General features: G+C 37.1%; 1 protein-coding gene and 1 pseudogene across 1 annotated transcript; one reads left to right on the forward strand and one right to left on the reverse strand.

Annotated features, from left to right (window-relative positions):
• The first annotated feature begins 794 nt into the window (after positions 1–794).
• On the forward strand, positions 795–2,679 carry LOC133878511 (pentatricopeptide repeat-containing protein At5g59600-like; annotated as a pseudogene).
• Positions 2,680–8,819: 6,140 nt separating this feature from the next.
• LOC133876887 (receptor like protein 26-like) lies at positions 8,820–10,640 on the reverse strand. The gene has a single exon (XM_062315125.1). The coding sequence runs from the start codon at positions 10,638–10,640 to the stop codon at positions 8,820–8,822; it is 1,821 nt and encodes a 606-aa protein (XP_062171109.1).
• Between the last annotated feature and the right edge of the window lie 2,590 nt (positions 10,641–13,230).

Below are 13,230 nucleotides of genomic sequence, written 5' to 3' on the forward strand. Positions count from 1 at the left end.
AGTCACGTTATCGAAGTTCCCATAACCCGACCCGACTACATAGAAGGTGTAGCCATGGAGGTGCATCGGATCGATGCACCTCCGACGCATCAAACGCATTGGTTCCCTGAAACACTATCTCCACCTCCTCGTTATAGTCGAGCACCTTCTCCTTTGTCCCTTGGACAGTGTCTGTGGTATCATCCGGCACCGTTTCTGCCGTGAAGTTGAAAAGAGATGGTGGGTAGTCGGGAAAATCTGTGGTGTAAAACCCACTCATGTTGCTGCACGTGTAACCATTAAGGCTTAGTGGGTTAATTAACTAATTTAGCTCCCCATCCCTAATTAATTTCTATAACCTCTAAATAACATTAATCCATTTAGCTTACAGTTGTTGCAACATGTTCAAAAGACACTTGATAATTTATGTTGAAGGAATAGGAGGAAAATTCTGTTCAAATTACTGCAACTTTTATTATAATTAGTATCTGACAAACTTGTGTACGTGCCAGTTCACGTGGATTGCTCACGTGAATTTATAAGAAAATTGTAATAAAAATTGTAGTACCCTAATCATTTTCATATTAGATTTTAGGAGAATTAAACTTTTACTCAACTCCTCTGAATTGTCGTTGTTATTGTAATTACTCTTCCAAACTTAAAAAACTCTCAATTTATATCCCGTGACTAAAATGGTCTATGCTTCCTCCCCGCGTCTCCACCCTCTTACATCAAAGCCACAGATTTCAACTTCCTTTAGGCCCCACAACAAAACACCCATCTTCTACAGAACATATCAAACATCTCACGCGCCTACGATGAACTCATGGGGGATGTACGATGATGGTCGAGCGTTGCACTCAGGAAAAAAACTCCACGCGCACTTCCTCATCACTGGCTTGGCTCGTAACGCTCGTTTAACCCGTTTTGCCGCCAACCTCGTTGCCTTCTACACGGGATATGGAGAACCGTCCTATGCTTGCAAACTGTTCGACCAAATTCCCGCAACAAATCTACGCCGCTGGATCGTCCTTATTGGGGCCTACGCTCAACATGGCTTTTATGAAGAGGCTCTGGGTCTGTTCCGTGAGATGCTAGAGCAAGGCCTGAGACCCAACGCGTTTGTCATTCCCAGCATTCTCAAAGCCTGTAGGCGCATCTCAGATGGGGAAACCGGGGAGAAAATACATAGCGTAGTTTTGAAATGCTCGTTTGAGTCCGATGCTTTTGTTAGAAGTGCGTTGATTGATACGTACTCAAAATGCGGTTGAATTGAAAAGGCGAGGCGAGTGTACGATGAAATGGTTGAGCAGGATTTGGTGGCTTTGAACACTGTGGTTTCGGGCTATGCTCAACATGGGTTTGCCAAAGAAGCATTGGACTTGATGGAAAAGATGCAGGCTTTAGGAGTGAAGCCTAATGTGGTGACTTGGAACACCTTAATTGCGAGGTTTTCGCAAAAGGGTGATGAAGTAATGGTCTCTGAACTTTTTAATTTGATGCCCAGCAACGGGGCTGAGCCTGATGTGGTATCTTGGACTTCGGTTATATCAGGGTTTGTTCAGAACTTTCGAAATGAGGAGGCCTTTGCTACTTTTAGAAAGCTGTTGGATTCTGGGTTCTATCCGAAGTCAGCTACAATAAGTAGTCTCTTGCCTGCATGTGCAACTGAGGCCAATGTGAGGCGTGGGAAGGAGATTCATGGGTATGCACTTGTGATTGGAGTTGGAGATGATGTATTTGTAAGGAGCGCCCTTGTTGACATGTATGCAAAATGTGGTTTTATAGCCGAAGCAAGGAATTTGTTCGATTGGATGTCTAAGAGGAACATAGTTACTTGGAATTCAATGATATTTGGGTACGCTAATCATGGGTATTGCAATGAAGCAAGTGAGCTTTTCAATTAGATGGAGAAGGAAGAGGGAAAGAAGCTTGATCATATGACCTTCACAGCGGTTCTCACAGCATGTAGCCATGCTGGGTTGGTTGAACTCAGACAGTCTATTTCACTTGATGCAAGAAAAGTATGGGATTGTTCCAAGATTAGAGCATTATGCATGCATGGTGGATCTTCTTGGTAGAGCAGGAAAACTTGCTGAAGCTTAAGACGTGATTATGAGAATGCCAGTTGAACCTGATTTATTTGTATGGGGTGCATTATTAGGGGCATGTAGGAATAATGGGAATGTTGATCTTGCCAAAGTAGCAGCTAAGCATTTGTCAGAGCTTGAACCTGACAATGCAGGAAACAATTTACTATTGTTAAATTTGTATGCGGATGCTGGGAGTTGGGGAAATGTTGCAAGGTTGAAGACGACAACGAAGAAAAGTTGAGAAAATTTCCATGGTGCAGTTGGGTAGAGGCAATTTGACATTTAGGCATTACTTTACAAGAAGCTGTATAAATCTTCATCCAGAACAGAAGGAAATATTGGGGTATCTTGCAAGTGATCATCAGCCTCGTGCTAGCTTTATTCTTATAAAGTTTGCTCACCGGAAGTCCCCTCTGAATCTTTTTACAGATTTGCTTTCTTGTTATCCATGCTTTGAGTTGTCACGAATGCTTTCAAATGTAATCTGCAAGCTGACTCTAGTGGACAATCAATCCTCTGCAACCAAATTGAAGATGTGAGACAAGACGGGCCATTTAAGAATTACCTCAAGGTGTTGGGGGATGAAGAAGTCGACTGTAGAAAGACATAGAAAAAAAAAAAAAAAAGCAGGGAAAAATTTTGAAGGATAGAGGAGCATGAATTTCTTCTACAATGTTTGATGAGCCAGCAGTGATCATTTGAGATTATAGCAATAGGAGCCACTGAGCCGCAGTTCTAATTTACTTCAAGACTGCCAAATATATTTATGTAACTTGCGATTATAGATGTTAGAACTTGTGATTCAAAATTTTCATTTTAACATTTCAACATGATTCACAATAATTGAATGGTCTATAGAGAGAAGCCTAATAAAAATGCAAATTCGTGAAACGGCATCAAGCAGTGAGCTATTGTTGTTTAGAAACCAACCAAAACTCATAAAAAGTTCAATTCAGTGATTATTTACTAAGCTTCAGTCCGACACGCTTTTCAAGCACAAGCAGCACTAAACCCAACCTATTTCTTTAGTATGGCTGATTAAGAGTGGTGGGAACCAAGGGGACCTTTCCCTTGAAGGACTTAACCCCCGTCAGAGGCCCATCTTCAGATATCATGGGTCTGGGTCTTGTACAGCCTAGTTCAATTATAGTGTTGTGAGTTAAATGTCAAAGCATAATAATAATGCCACATGGTAATTTTTATTGCATCATTAACCTGGGGCATTACACCAGCCCTTCTTAATTCATTATAATTGGCCATAAAAGTACTTACCAAGTACAAAATTTAGACACTCTGGTCCAAAACTAAAATATTTTTCTTTTCTCTCTACCAGCCCAACTGCCCAAGTTTGGAATACATACTCGAAAACCCATGATTTTGGGTCAAGGTGATAAAGTCCAAATCACGAGTCCTAACCTGTTGGAGGGAGGGAACTCATGTAATTTGACCAGCCATGCTAGCACAATGTCTACATGGAGAACGCCGGGGTCATGGCATGGTGAACAACCGCCCCACAATTTCTTTCTAATTGCCCTATCATTTTCAGCAGATAATCTTCGACACTGTCTGATCAACGACTGGAAATATGGAGACTAAACTTGATTCTGAGATGCGGGTGCTCTTCGCAGCCATGAGTTCCAAGTTTGATCAATTGATAGATGATCGGCGCACTAACACCGGGACCGGATCTAACAATCGCAACGAAAGACCACGTATCACCTAGGCTGGTTCGGGCACCAGTAGATCTATGGCTCCTAAGGTGGCTAAACTGAACTTTCCACAATATGGCGGTAATAAAGTTTCTGGTCTATTTTAAGCTATAGTTTATTAATAAAGTTTAGCTCCACCAACATTTTGAGAGCATTATCACCTCTTTTCTCCCCTCAAACTAGGCTCTCTAGGCTCGTTGTCTGTAATTCATTTTAGAGATAAATACAAAATTGGTCCATTTGGTTGAATTAAATTACAAATTGCTAATTTTCGTATCAAAGTGAATTCAGAAGTTTTTGTAATATATTAATTTTTTTTTATTAAGAGTGACATGTGCCGTCATTTTATTGATGCTGACGTATCATTTAACAAGATCTGTCAAATATTTTAGGGAGATGATACATGTACTACAAGCGCACTATAAATGCACAACACCAAGGCATATTGGGGTGGGTCTACACATGTGGGTCCCCCTCAATATGCCTTGGTGTTGTGCACTTATATTGCACTTGTTGTAATTTGAACATTTCCCAATGTTTTTTTAACACAACTTGACTCCAATAACTAAATTGTTTTTTAGTCATATCACACACAAAGAGTGATTGGTTCACAACAGTTGTGCACCACTCTAGAGATATGTGATGGGTCCTATGTGAGACCTATATGGTGGAACCCATCTCATATCTCTAAGATCTTACTCAACAATTACACAACTGTTGTGCAAGATTTATTTTCCATCACACAAACCTTTAAAATTACTCTGAATATGATAAGGATCAGTTTATAATTTAGGGATAAATACCCCATTGGTACCTGAGTTTTACGTGTTTTTAAATTTAGTACCTCAGTTTTGTTTTGTATCATAGGTGGTACCTGAATTAAGGGTAAAAACCCATTTGGTACCTCTGTTAGATTTTCTGTCCGAATTTTAACGGCTCGCCACGTGTCAACCGCTGAGGTTGACACGTGGCACTACATAAAAAAAAAAATTAAAAATTAAAATCTTTAGAAAATGATTAAAAATAATAAAATTTTAAAAAAGAAAATTAAAAAAAGAAAAAAGAAGAGGGGTGGCTGAGCCACCCTCCTTGGCCACCATGGAGGTGGCCGGCCACCCCCATTTTGGCCAAGGAGGTGGCCCAGCCACCCCCTTGGCCGGTCTGACCGGTCTGGGGTGGCCGAACCACCCCCTATGGGGTGGTTCGGCCACCCCACAGTTGAAAAATTTTTTTTTTGAAGGGTTTTGGCCCTAGGGGGTGGTTCGGCCACACCCTAGGGCCAAAACCCATCAAAAAAAAAATTGAGGGTTTGCCCTTGGGGGTGGCCGAACCACCCTCTAGGGCCACGGGGGTGGTTCGGCCACCCTCATACAGGCCGGACTGGGGTGGCCGAACCACCCCCTAGGGCCAAAACCCTTCAAATTTTTTTTTTTTTTTTTTTTCAACTGTGGGGTGGCCGAACCACCCCATAGGGGGTGGTTCGGCCACCCTAGACCGCCCAGACCGGCCAAAGGGGTGGCTGGGCCACCTCCTTGGCCAAAATGGGGGTGGCCGGCCACCCCCATGGTGGCCAAGGGGGGTGGCTCAGCCACCCCTCTTCTTTTTTCCTTTTTTAATTTTTTTTTAAAATTTTATTATTTTTAATCATTTTCTAAAGATTTCAATTTTTAATTTTTAATTTTTTTTTATGTAGTGCCACGTGTCAACCTCAGCGGTTGACACGTGGCGAGCCGTTAAAATTCGGACGGAAAATCTAACAGAGGTACCAAATGGGTTTTTACCCTTAATTCAGGTACCACCTATGATACAAAACAAAACTGAGGTACTAAATTTAAAAACACGTAAAACTCAGGTACCAATGAGGTATTTATCCCTATAATTTAAGCTAATCTAATGTACTAATTTTATATTTATTTCCTCATTTTGTCTCGTTTAAAAATAAAAAAAAAAAAGGAATAATTGCACCGTTGGTCCCTGTGGTATACCATAATTATTTTTCACTCCCTATGGTTTAAAAAGTTCATGGGAGGTTATCGTGATATGCAATAATTACAAATCGATCCCTGGCGTCAAATTCTGTTAAATTTTTTAACAGATTCCGTCAAATGCCACATCAGCGACACGTGTCGCCAATAAGATGGCGACACGTGTCCACCATAATAAAAAAATATAAATTTATTAAAAAATAAATAAAAATACTTAATTTTTTTTTTTAAAAAAAAAAAAAAAAAAAAAAAAAAAAAAAAAAAACCTGAAGGAGCCGGCCACCCCTAGCCACTGGGGGTGGCGCGCTGGGGGCGGCCAGGCCACCCCCAAAGGGGTGGCCGGCTCCTTCAGGTTTTTTTTTTTTTTTTTTTAAAAAAATTTTTTTTTTTGTTTTTTTGTTTTTTTAAAAAAAATAAGTATTTTTATTTATTTTTTAATAAATTTATATATTTTTTATTACGGTGGACACGTGTCGCCAATAAGATGGCGACACGTGTCGTTGACGTGGCATTTGACGGAATCTATTAAAAAATTTAACAGAATTTGACGCCAGAGATCGATTTGTAATTATTGCATATCACGAGGACCTCCCATGAACTTTTTAAACCATGAACTTTTTAAACTATAGGGAGTGAAAAATAATTATGGTATACCACAGGACCAACGGTGTAATTATCTCAAAAAATAAGAAATAAAAAAAAAAAAGGAAAAAAGAAAAAGAATAAGAAAAAAGAAAAGTAAAGTAAAGTAAAGTAGAAAGACTCAGAGACAAGTATAATATTGAACCAGCCAATGAGGTTGACCTCAATGAATGTGAAAAGGTCAAGAAAAACTCGTAACGTGCTTTATGGTCTTTCTTTGAGGCAATTGATGATGCCTCTGCCTCTACTTGTTTAGCACCTGACACTCAAAAACAAAAAAAAAAACAAAACAAAACGCCAAAAAATAAAAATAATTTATATTTGTGTCTGCACTCTCTCATCCGTGAATAGGATTCTTTCTATTTTTTTAAAAAGAAATTATATTATTTATTTTATGGTCAAAATTTAAAGTTAATACATTTAATAGTGTATATAATTTTATGTTATTGAAAATTTTAAAAGATATGTCGACATTAACTTCATATACATCGATAAATATATCACCTTTAAATCATAATCTTTCATTTTAAAATAAATAAGGGAGGGCTGAAGGTGGTCCCTCCTAAAAAAAAAAAAAAAAAAAAAAAAAAGGTTTTGATATTTAAATTTGTTTTTTTTAAAAAAAAAATAGTTTAGGTCTCTTTTTTTTTTTTCCTCTTATTTTGGCCCTTGAGAAAAAAAAAATTGATATAATCTGGTCCCTAAAGTTCAATTTCTAATTCTATCCTTATTCATAGATTGATCATACATAGTCTCTCAATCTCTCTTTAATCAATACATATAATCTCTCTTTATACTGTATATGTACAAGGTTATGTGAAATAAAAAGAGACAAATTTTAAATTTAATTTCATATATGATGACCATTTCGTCGATACCCTAAAGATGCTTTATTGAAAAAGGGAACCATTCACCTATGGTTGACTCTGCTTTCAGTCGTCTCCATCTACGGTTTAAATTTTGTCGCGTTATTTAAATTTTATTTTTGTGTGCAAGATGAGTCATTTAGTGTATTTGTTTATTGAAAAATGCTAAATTTTATTTCCACCTTAGTTTTTTTTTATTAACAAGTGTTATGTCGCCAAGTTAGTCTGACATGCTTTTCAAGCACAAGCAACACTAAAATAAAGCATTAAACAAGAAATATAATTAGAATTCAAAGAGGTACACTCATAATCATCTTGATTAACAGTTTCACAAAATTACTGTAAATCATTTAGCGTCATCAAAGAGACCTTACAGACTTCAGCAAATTCCTCCGGAGTAAACTTGGAGCAACATATCTCTGCAAGTGAAAGTAATTAAGGAGTTAGTTAATCCTTTCAATCAGAAGTCATTGTCACCTACGCCTCTCTGAATCTGCTCTTCTATTACAAGTGTTTGCAGAAATTTCACACACATTTCTAACATGAATCACTACAAAATCTTTTGGACAAGCAAGAGAATAGGCACAATGAAACATAACAGAAAACAAGAACTATCAATTGCTCAAATTCAAGAACATTTCCCCCTAGCTGCATCAGAGTCACTACAACTAATTACTAATTAAAGATACGCAATGAATTGTGAAGAAATGGTCATAAAAGGCCATTTGATTCAAGGCATCTTCGATTCCTAGGCGTATGGAAGCCCACATGCATTTCTGCAAATAAGATGCTTGGAAATGTGGGTAATATTCCTCATTTGGGTTGCTGTGTAAAGTTACATTTGCCATTGGAGTCATGCTTTAAGAAAAACCTAGCATCCAATTATGTGGATCAATTTTTCATTTTGGTTTATATTGAAAGTAAAAAGGCAAGAGTTTGTCATGACAAACCTGGAAGTGTTACGCCTGATCATAACTATGACTAGTGCCTCAGCTGCTGATTGTTGACTGCTGGTCCTCGACAATATTCATTTCCAAGATACAGTTTAGGATAGATCTTGAAAAGAATGTTATCAACATGTTTGTAATACCATATCCTCCACCTCTTCAAAAACATAAGGGGTCTCATTACAATTCCAAAACCAAAACTAAATCCTAGTTCAGCACTTATGTAATTCCACTCGATCATACTCCTATGAGATTCTTCATACGTAGTTGGAGGTGACGATCGTGGCTCCTCATGTGAGCACTGTGATTTCAAAGGTAACCCACATAATCTTTCTTTTCCTTTGAAAGAATTTTTTAAAAATGTAGCGAATTGCTTGATAAATGGAATAGGTCCCACCAATTGGTTGAACAAAAGGTTGAGGACCGAAAGGAAAATAAGACCATTGGCGAGTTGTATAGGAATCTCTCCAGTAAGCTTGTTGTTTGACAATTCTAGTGTCTCAAGATTACTCAATTTTCCCAAAGATGTTGGGATTTGGCCTGTGAAAGCATTATGTGATAAGTTGAGAATATATAACAATGTGAATTCTCCAATTTCTTAAGGTATAGGACCATCAAAGTTGTTGCAAGAAAAATTAATGGTGGTAAAGGTAGTTAGGATCTTGACTAGCTCCACCTCTGAACCCTTGCTAATAACTGTTACTGGATCTTGATAATAAAAACCACCAATACCAATTTGGATGTGATTGAGTTTTGAGTTGGCCTCATGTGCACGATCGGTCAACGCCATCCAAGTAGAAAGGAGTACTATTGGAAGGTGACCAGTAAAATTGTTTGAAGCCACATCTATGATTTGAAGCTTCGGGCAAGGGGCAAGCTCTGGATGACCAATGGGCTCATAAAATTTGTTAGATCGCAAAATAAGAACCTTCAATGTGGCTAATCCATTCAAGTAAAATGGGAAGGTGTCCTCGATGTGGTTGTTTCCAACGTCCAAGACCTCCAATGAATGGCAATTCTTCAGAGATTTTGGTAACTTTCCCTCTAGATGGTTTTTATTGATAGCTAAAGTATGTAAATTACAAGACTCCGGAAATGTATCAGGAATTGTACCATTGAGATTGTTTCTTCTTAGACTCAACACCTGAAGAGCCCCACTCATCTCACTCAAGCATTGGGGAATTGTGCCACTGAAGTAATTATCAGACAGATCGAGAAATCGAAGAAATGAAGCTTTGCATATGGATCCAGGGATACTCCCATATAATTTATTACTTGAAATAGAAAAGAATTGTGTGAATTCAAGGGACTGGCCGATGCTAGCTGGTAAGGCAGAATGAAAATTATTCATTGAGAAATCCAAGTAGCTGACAGGTGGGAGAACTGGGAGTTGGCCTTGGAACTGGTTGGAGCGAAAGTCTAGAGATCTCGTCCTAAAAATAGAAGAGATATTGGAGATAGGTCCTTTGAGAGTGACCAAGTTGTTATAGGAGAGATTTAGAAATCTAAGTTGGGGAAGTTTCCAGATCCAATTAGGCACCTCTCCATATATCTGGTTCCTTGAAAGGTCTAAAGAGTATAATTTGGATTGGTTTCTAAAGAAATCAGGAATTTTTTTCAACTTGATAGAAGCCAAGCCTAACCAAGTGGGATAGTGGGAAGACGAAAGGTTAAAACCACTATATTCATCCAACAAATTGGAGCCATCAAAGTTGTTTGAAGAAAGAATGAGGGATGCAAGACCTGGAAGCCCAAAGATAGATATGGGTATTGGCCCTTCCAACTCGTTATTGCTCAAATCAAGCTCTAGTAGTTTGTAAGAAGAAATGTTGGAAAATTCCTTGAGTTGCCCAGAAAATAGGTTATTGGAAAGTTGTAATACCTGCAATGATGGGAGGTGAAACAATGAAACTGGAATATCCCCGTTCAATGAATTGTAACTTAAATCAAGAGTGTCTAGATTCAGAAGTTCTTCCCACTGAGTGGAAGTAATCTGCCCTGCAAAGCCAGCATTTGCTAGATTCAAATCACTCAAATTCGTCAACTTGTCAAACTTTGATGGAATCTGAGAAGAGTTGAAGTCGTTGTAAGCCAAATTCAAGCTCTGGAGAAGATGAAGACTGAAGAGGCTACTTAAATCGTCAAGTCCACCCGAGATGGATTCACTAGCCAGGTCGAGACCAATAACACTTCCCTCGTGGCAGGTTACGCCTTCCCAAGAACAACAATCAGCACTTTGATTCCACTTAACAAGTTTGTTGGACCTAGCAGGATCGAATGTAAGGTTGTTCTTCAATTGCAGTAACAAGGACTGCTGATTGCCGAAACATTGCCCAGACACGCCAAAGACACAAATGCTAATTAGGAAAGGTGAGTAAATGGGGATCAAGAAAAGCCACGAAAAGGCCGCAAGTCTCATTGCAGGGAATGGAAGAGGTGGTGATATTAATTAATGGTGGATTCAGGATGGTATTGATTTGTTTTGTGTGTGAGTAAATATATAGATGAAAATATAATGGTGGAGGATGAGGGGAGGAAAGTTCCAGTAACACGACTTTTTGACCTGTGACTCTCGAATATATATAGATGAAAATACAAGTGGCCAACCAAGAAGAAGAAGATCGATGAAGTAAGAGAAGAGAGACCTTAATATTTTATCCTTCTTCTGTGTCCGGTTCTGCAGGCAAGGCAGCTTTATTCACACGTTTGGAGAAATTTGAGGTTGAGTAATTTGAATTTTTAGGAATGTGATTATATATTCACACCGAATCACACGTGATCGTCTCTTTTGACGCCTAATTTGTTTTTTTTTGAAATTTATGTGAGGATTAACTTCACGTACAGATAATTTACATGATAAAATTATTTCTCATAGTCTATCGTCTTTGGATTTAATATTCTGAGTCAGTCAAGAGTATTACGACTCGGGCTTTCTATGAAGGGGCGCCATATACCAATACAACGTGTTCTGAACACAGAATTTTAACTTCTTTTTCTATCGAGTTGGGAATTAAACCATTGAAAAATGGGTGAACTTCTCGACAACAAACTCAAAATAAAAATATCGCAAAAAATATAAATAATGACCAGATCCCCGCTGTAAGGGCCGTATAAAACGGTAAGCAAAGCAAAAGAAGCACAGGAAATGACACGCACCTCGAAAAGTCTCTCAACAATACAAAGAATGTATAAAAAAAAAAAATTTAGAACGTTGGGTCATAGAAAACAGAATTCTAGAATGAAAGGAGGAATGTGGAAAACAAGTGGAGGGTGGGGGAATTCCTACTGGTTCTTTGATTGAGGAAAGCAACAACTTTTGGTTTGGTTAGCGGAATTCAACAATTTTTTTGTGTTTACATTTTTCAGAAATTTGATGCTTAGTCATTTGAATTTTCAGAAATGTAACTATTTTCATGTTTGAAATAATTAGGAATTTCTAAAATTTTTCGAGAATATAGGATTTTCATGTATAATTTACTTTTGAAAATAATTAGGAATTTAAGATTGCCAAACTATACGAATAGAAGTCGCATTTTTAATTTAATTTAATTTTAAGACAGCCAAACTAGAATAGACAGGAAACAAGACTCCCTAGGAGGTCAATGCATATTAGGTGTTTGAAATTTCTTTCCCAATCCAATGGTCTAAAACTGAAAATCCCTAGATGCATTAAAGAGCACAAGATTAGTGGAGCCAGAAACAATTTTCATTCAATATATCAAAGAGAAGAGTAGTAGATATCAGATCAAATATTTATATCTGTATGATGTTGTTGGTGCTTCATTAGAGTTAGAAGAGATATTCTTCATTAATTATTTATTGAGTAGGATTTAGTCCACATGCTTTTCAAGCACAAGCAACACTAAAACATAACAATAAATAGGAAAAATAATTAGAATTCAAACAACATGACAAAGGTAGTTCAAATTATTACACATAAATTTGTACATCAGCAACTTAGCATAATTGTCACTGGAGAGGCCTTACAGACTTCAGCAAATTTCATCCAAAGTAAACTTAGAGCAACATATCTCTGCAAGTAATCAGGTGTACAACATTGGTGTAAGTCAATATCAACCAAAAGTTCTTTTACATGATCTAATTGAATAATTGCACAATGAAATTGATGCACACTAACTAGTACAAAACACAAGAAAATGATAAATGAGCTCGTCGAAGGATGTACGTCATGACTTCTAATAGCCACTTTGAGAGAACCGTGATATTCAAAAATAGTAAAATGTATTATCAATTGATTGACTAGGATTAAGACTGACTCTATTAACTCTAGACTAGGACTCTAACTATGCTAAGAAGAATAGGAATCAAATCCCTTATTGGAGATCTATTTCTTATTGGACTCTTGACATGAGACTAGGGCAATACAAAATAATTAGAGAAAAGTCCACATACTTCCTTCAAACTATCACTCAATTAACAATGTCCCCCCAAAACATTGTTAATGTATCCCCAAACGCCAAAAAAAGACAAAAATGACCTTACATTTTTTTTAATAAAATAAAAGTACCCCTATAAAGTCCAAAAGATAAAAAAATTATTTTTTATTTTTTTTAGAAATAAAAAAGGAAAAACTTTTAAATTTTTCTTTTAATTTTTAAATTTGGCCACCCTTGGTTGTTTTGTATTTTTTTTTTTTTTAGTTTTTTTTTTATTTTTTATTTTATTAAGGGTATTTTCGTCATTGAAAAATATTGACAATTTTTAGTAGTTTAGAAAAACATTGTCCAAATTTAAAATTAGATGAGACATTATCAATTGAGTGCTAGTTTGAAGAAGGTATATAAACTTTACCCATGATAAAATTATGCACTGTTACAAAAGCAGAATCTAAAAAGAGAAGTTATATTCACCTAATCAATCCTACAAAGACTACGTTCCTAAAAGGTCTGTCACAATAATATAATTGCACAGGGAGAAGAACAAGTGATCTTATGGGGATTACAATAATATGCATAATGTTTAAAAATTAAGTACAGCTATTGCACTTC

Source organism: Alnus glutinosa, chromosome 9, assembly GCF_958979055.1.
Source record: "Alnus glutinosa chromosome 9, dhAlnGlut1.1, whole genome shotgun sequence".
Classification (NCBI taxonomy): domain Eukaryota; kingdom Viridiplantae; phylum Streptophyta; class Magnoliopsida; order Fagales; family Betulaceae; genus Alnus; species Alnus glutinosa.

Excerpts from the sequence above, each read along its gene's own strand:
- LOC133876887 (XM_062315125.1), bottom strand. The coding sequence starts at position 10,640 with ATGAGACTTGCGGCCTTTTCGTGGCTTTTCTTGATCCCCATTTACTCA.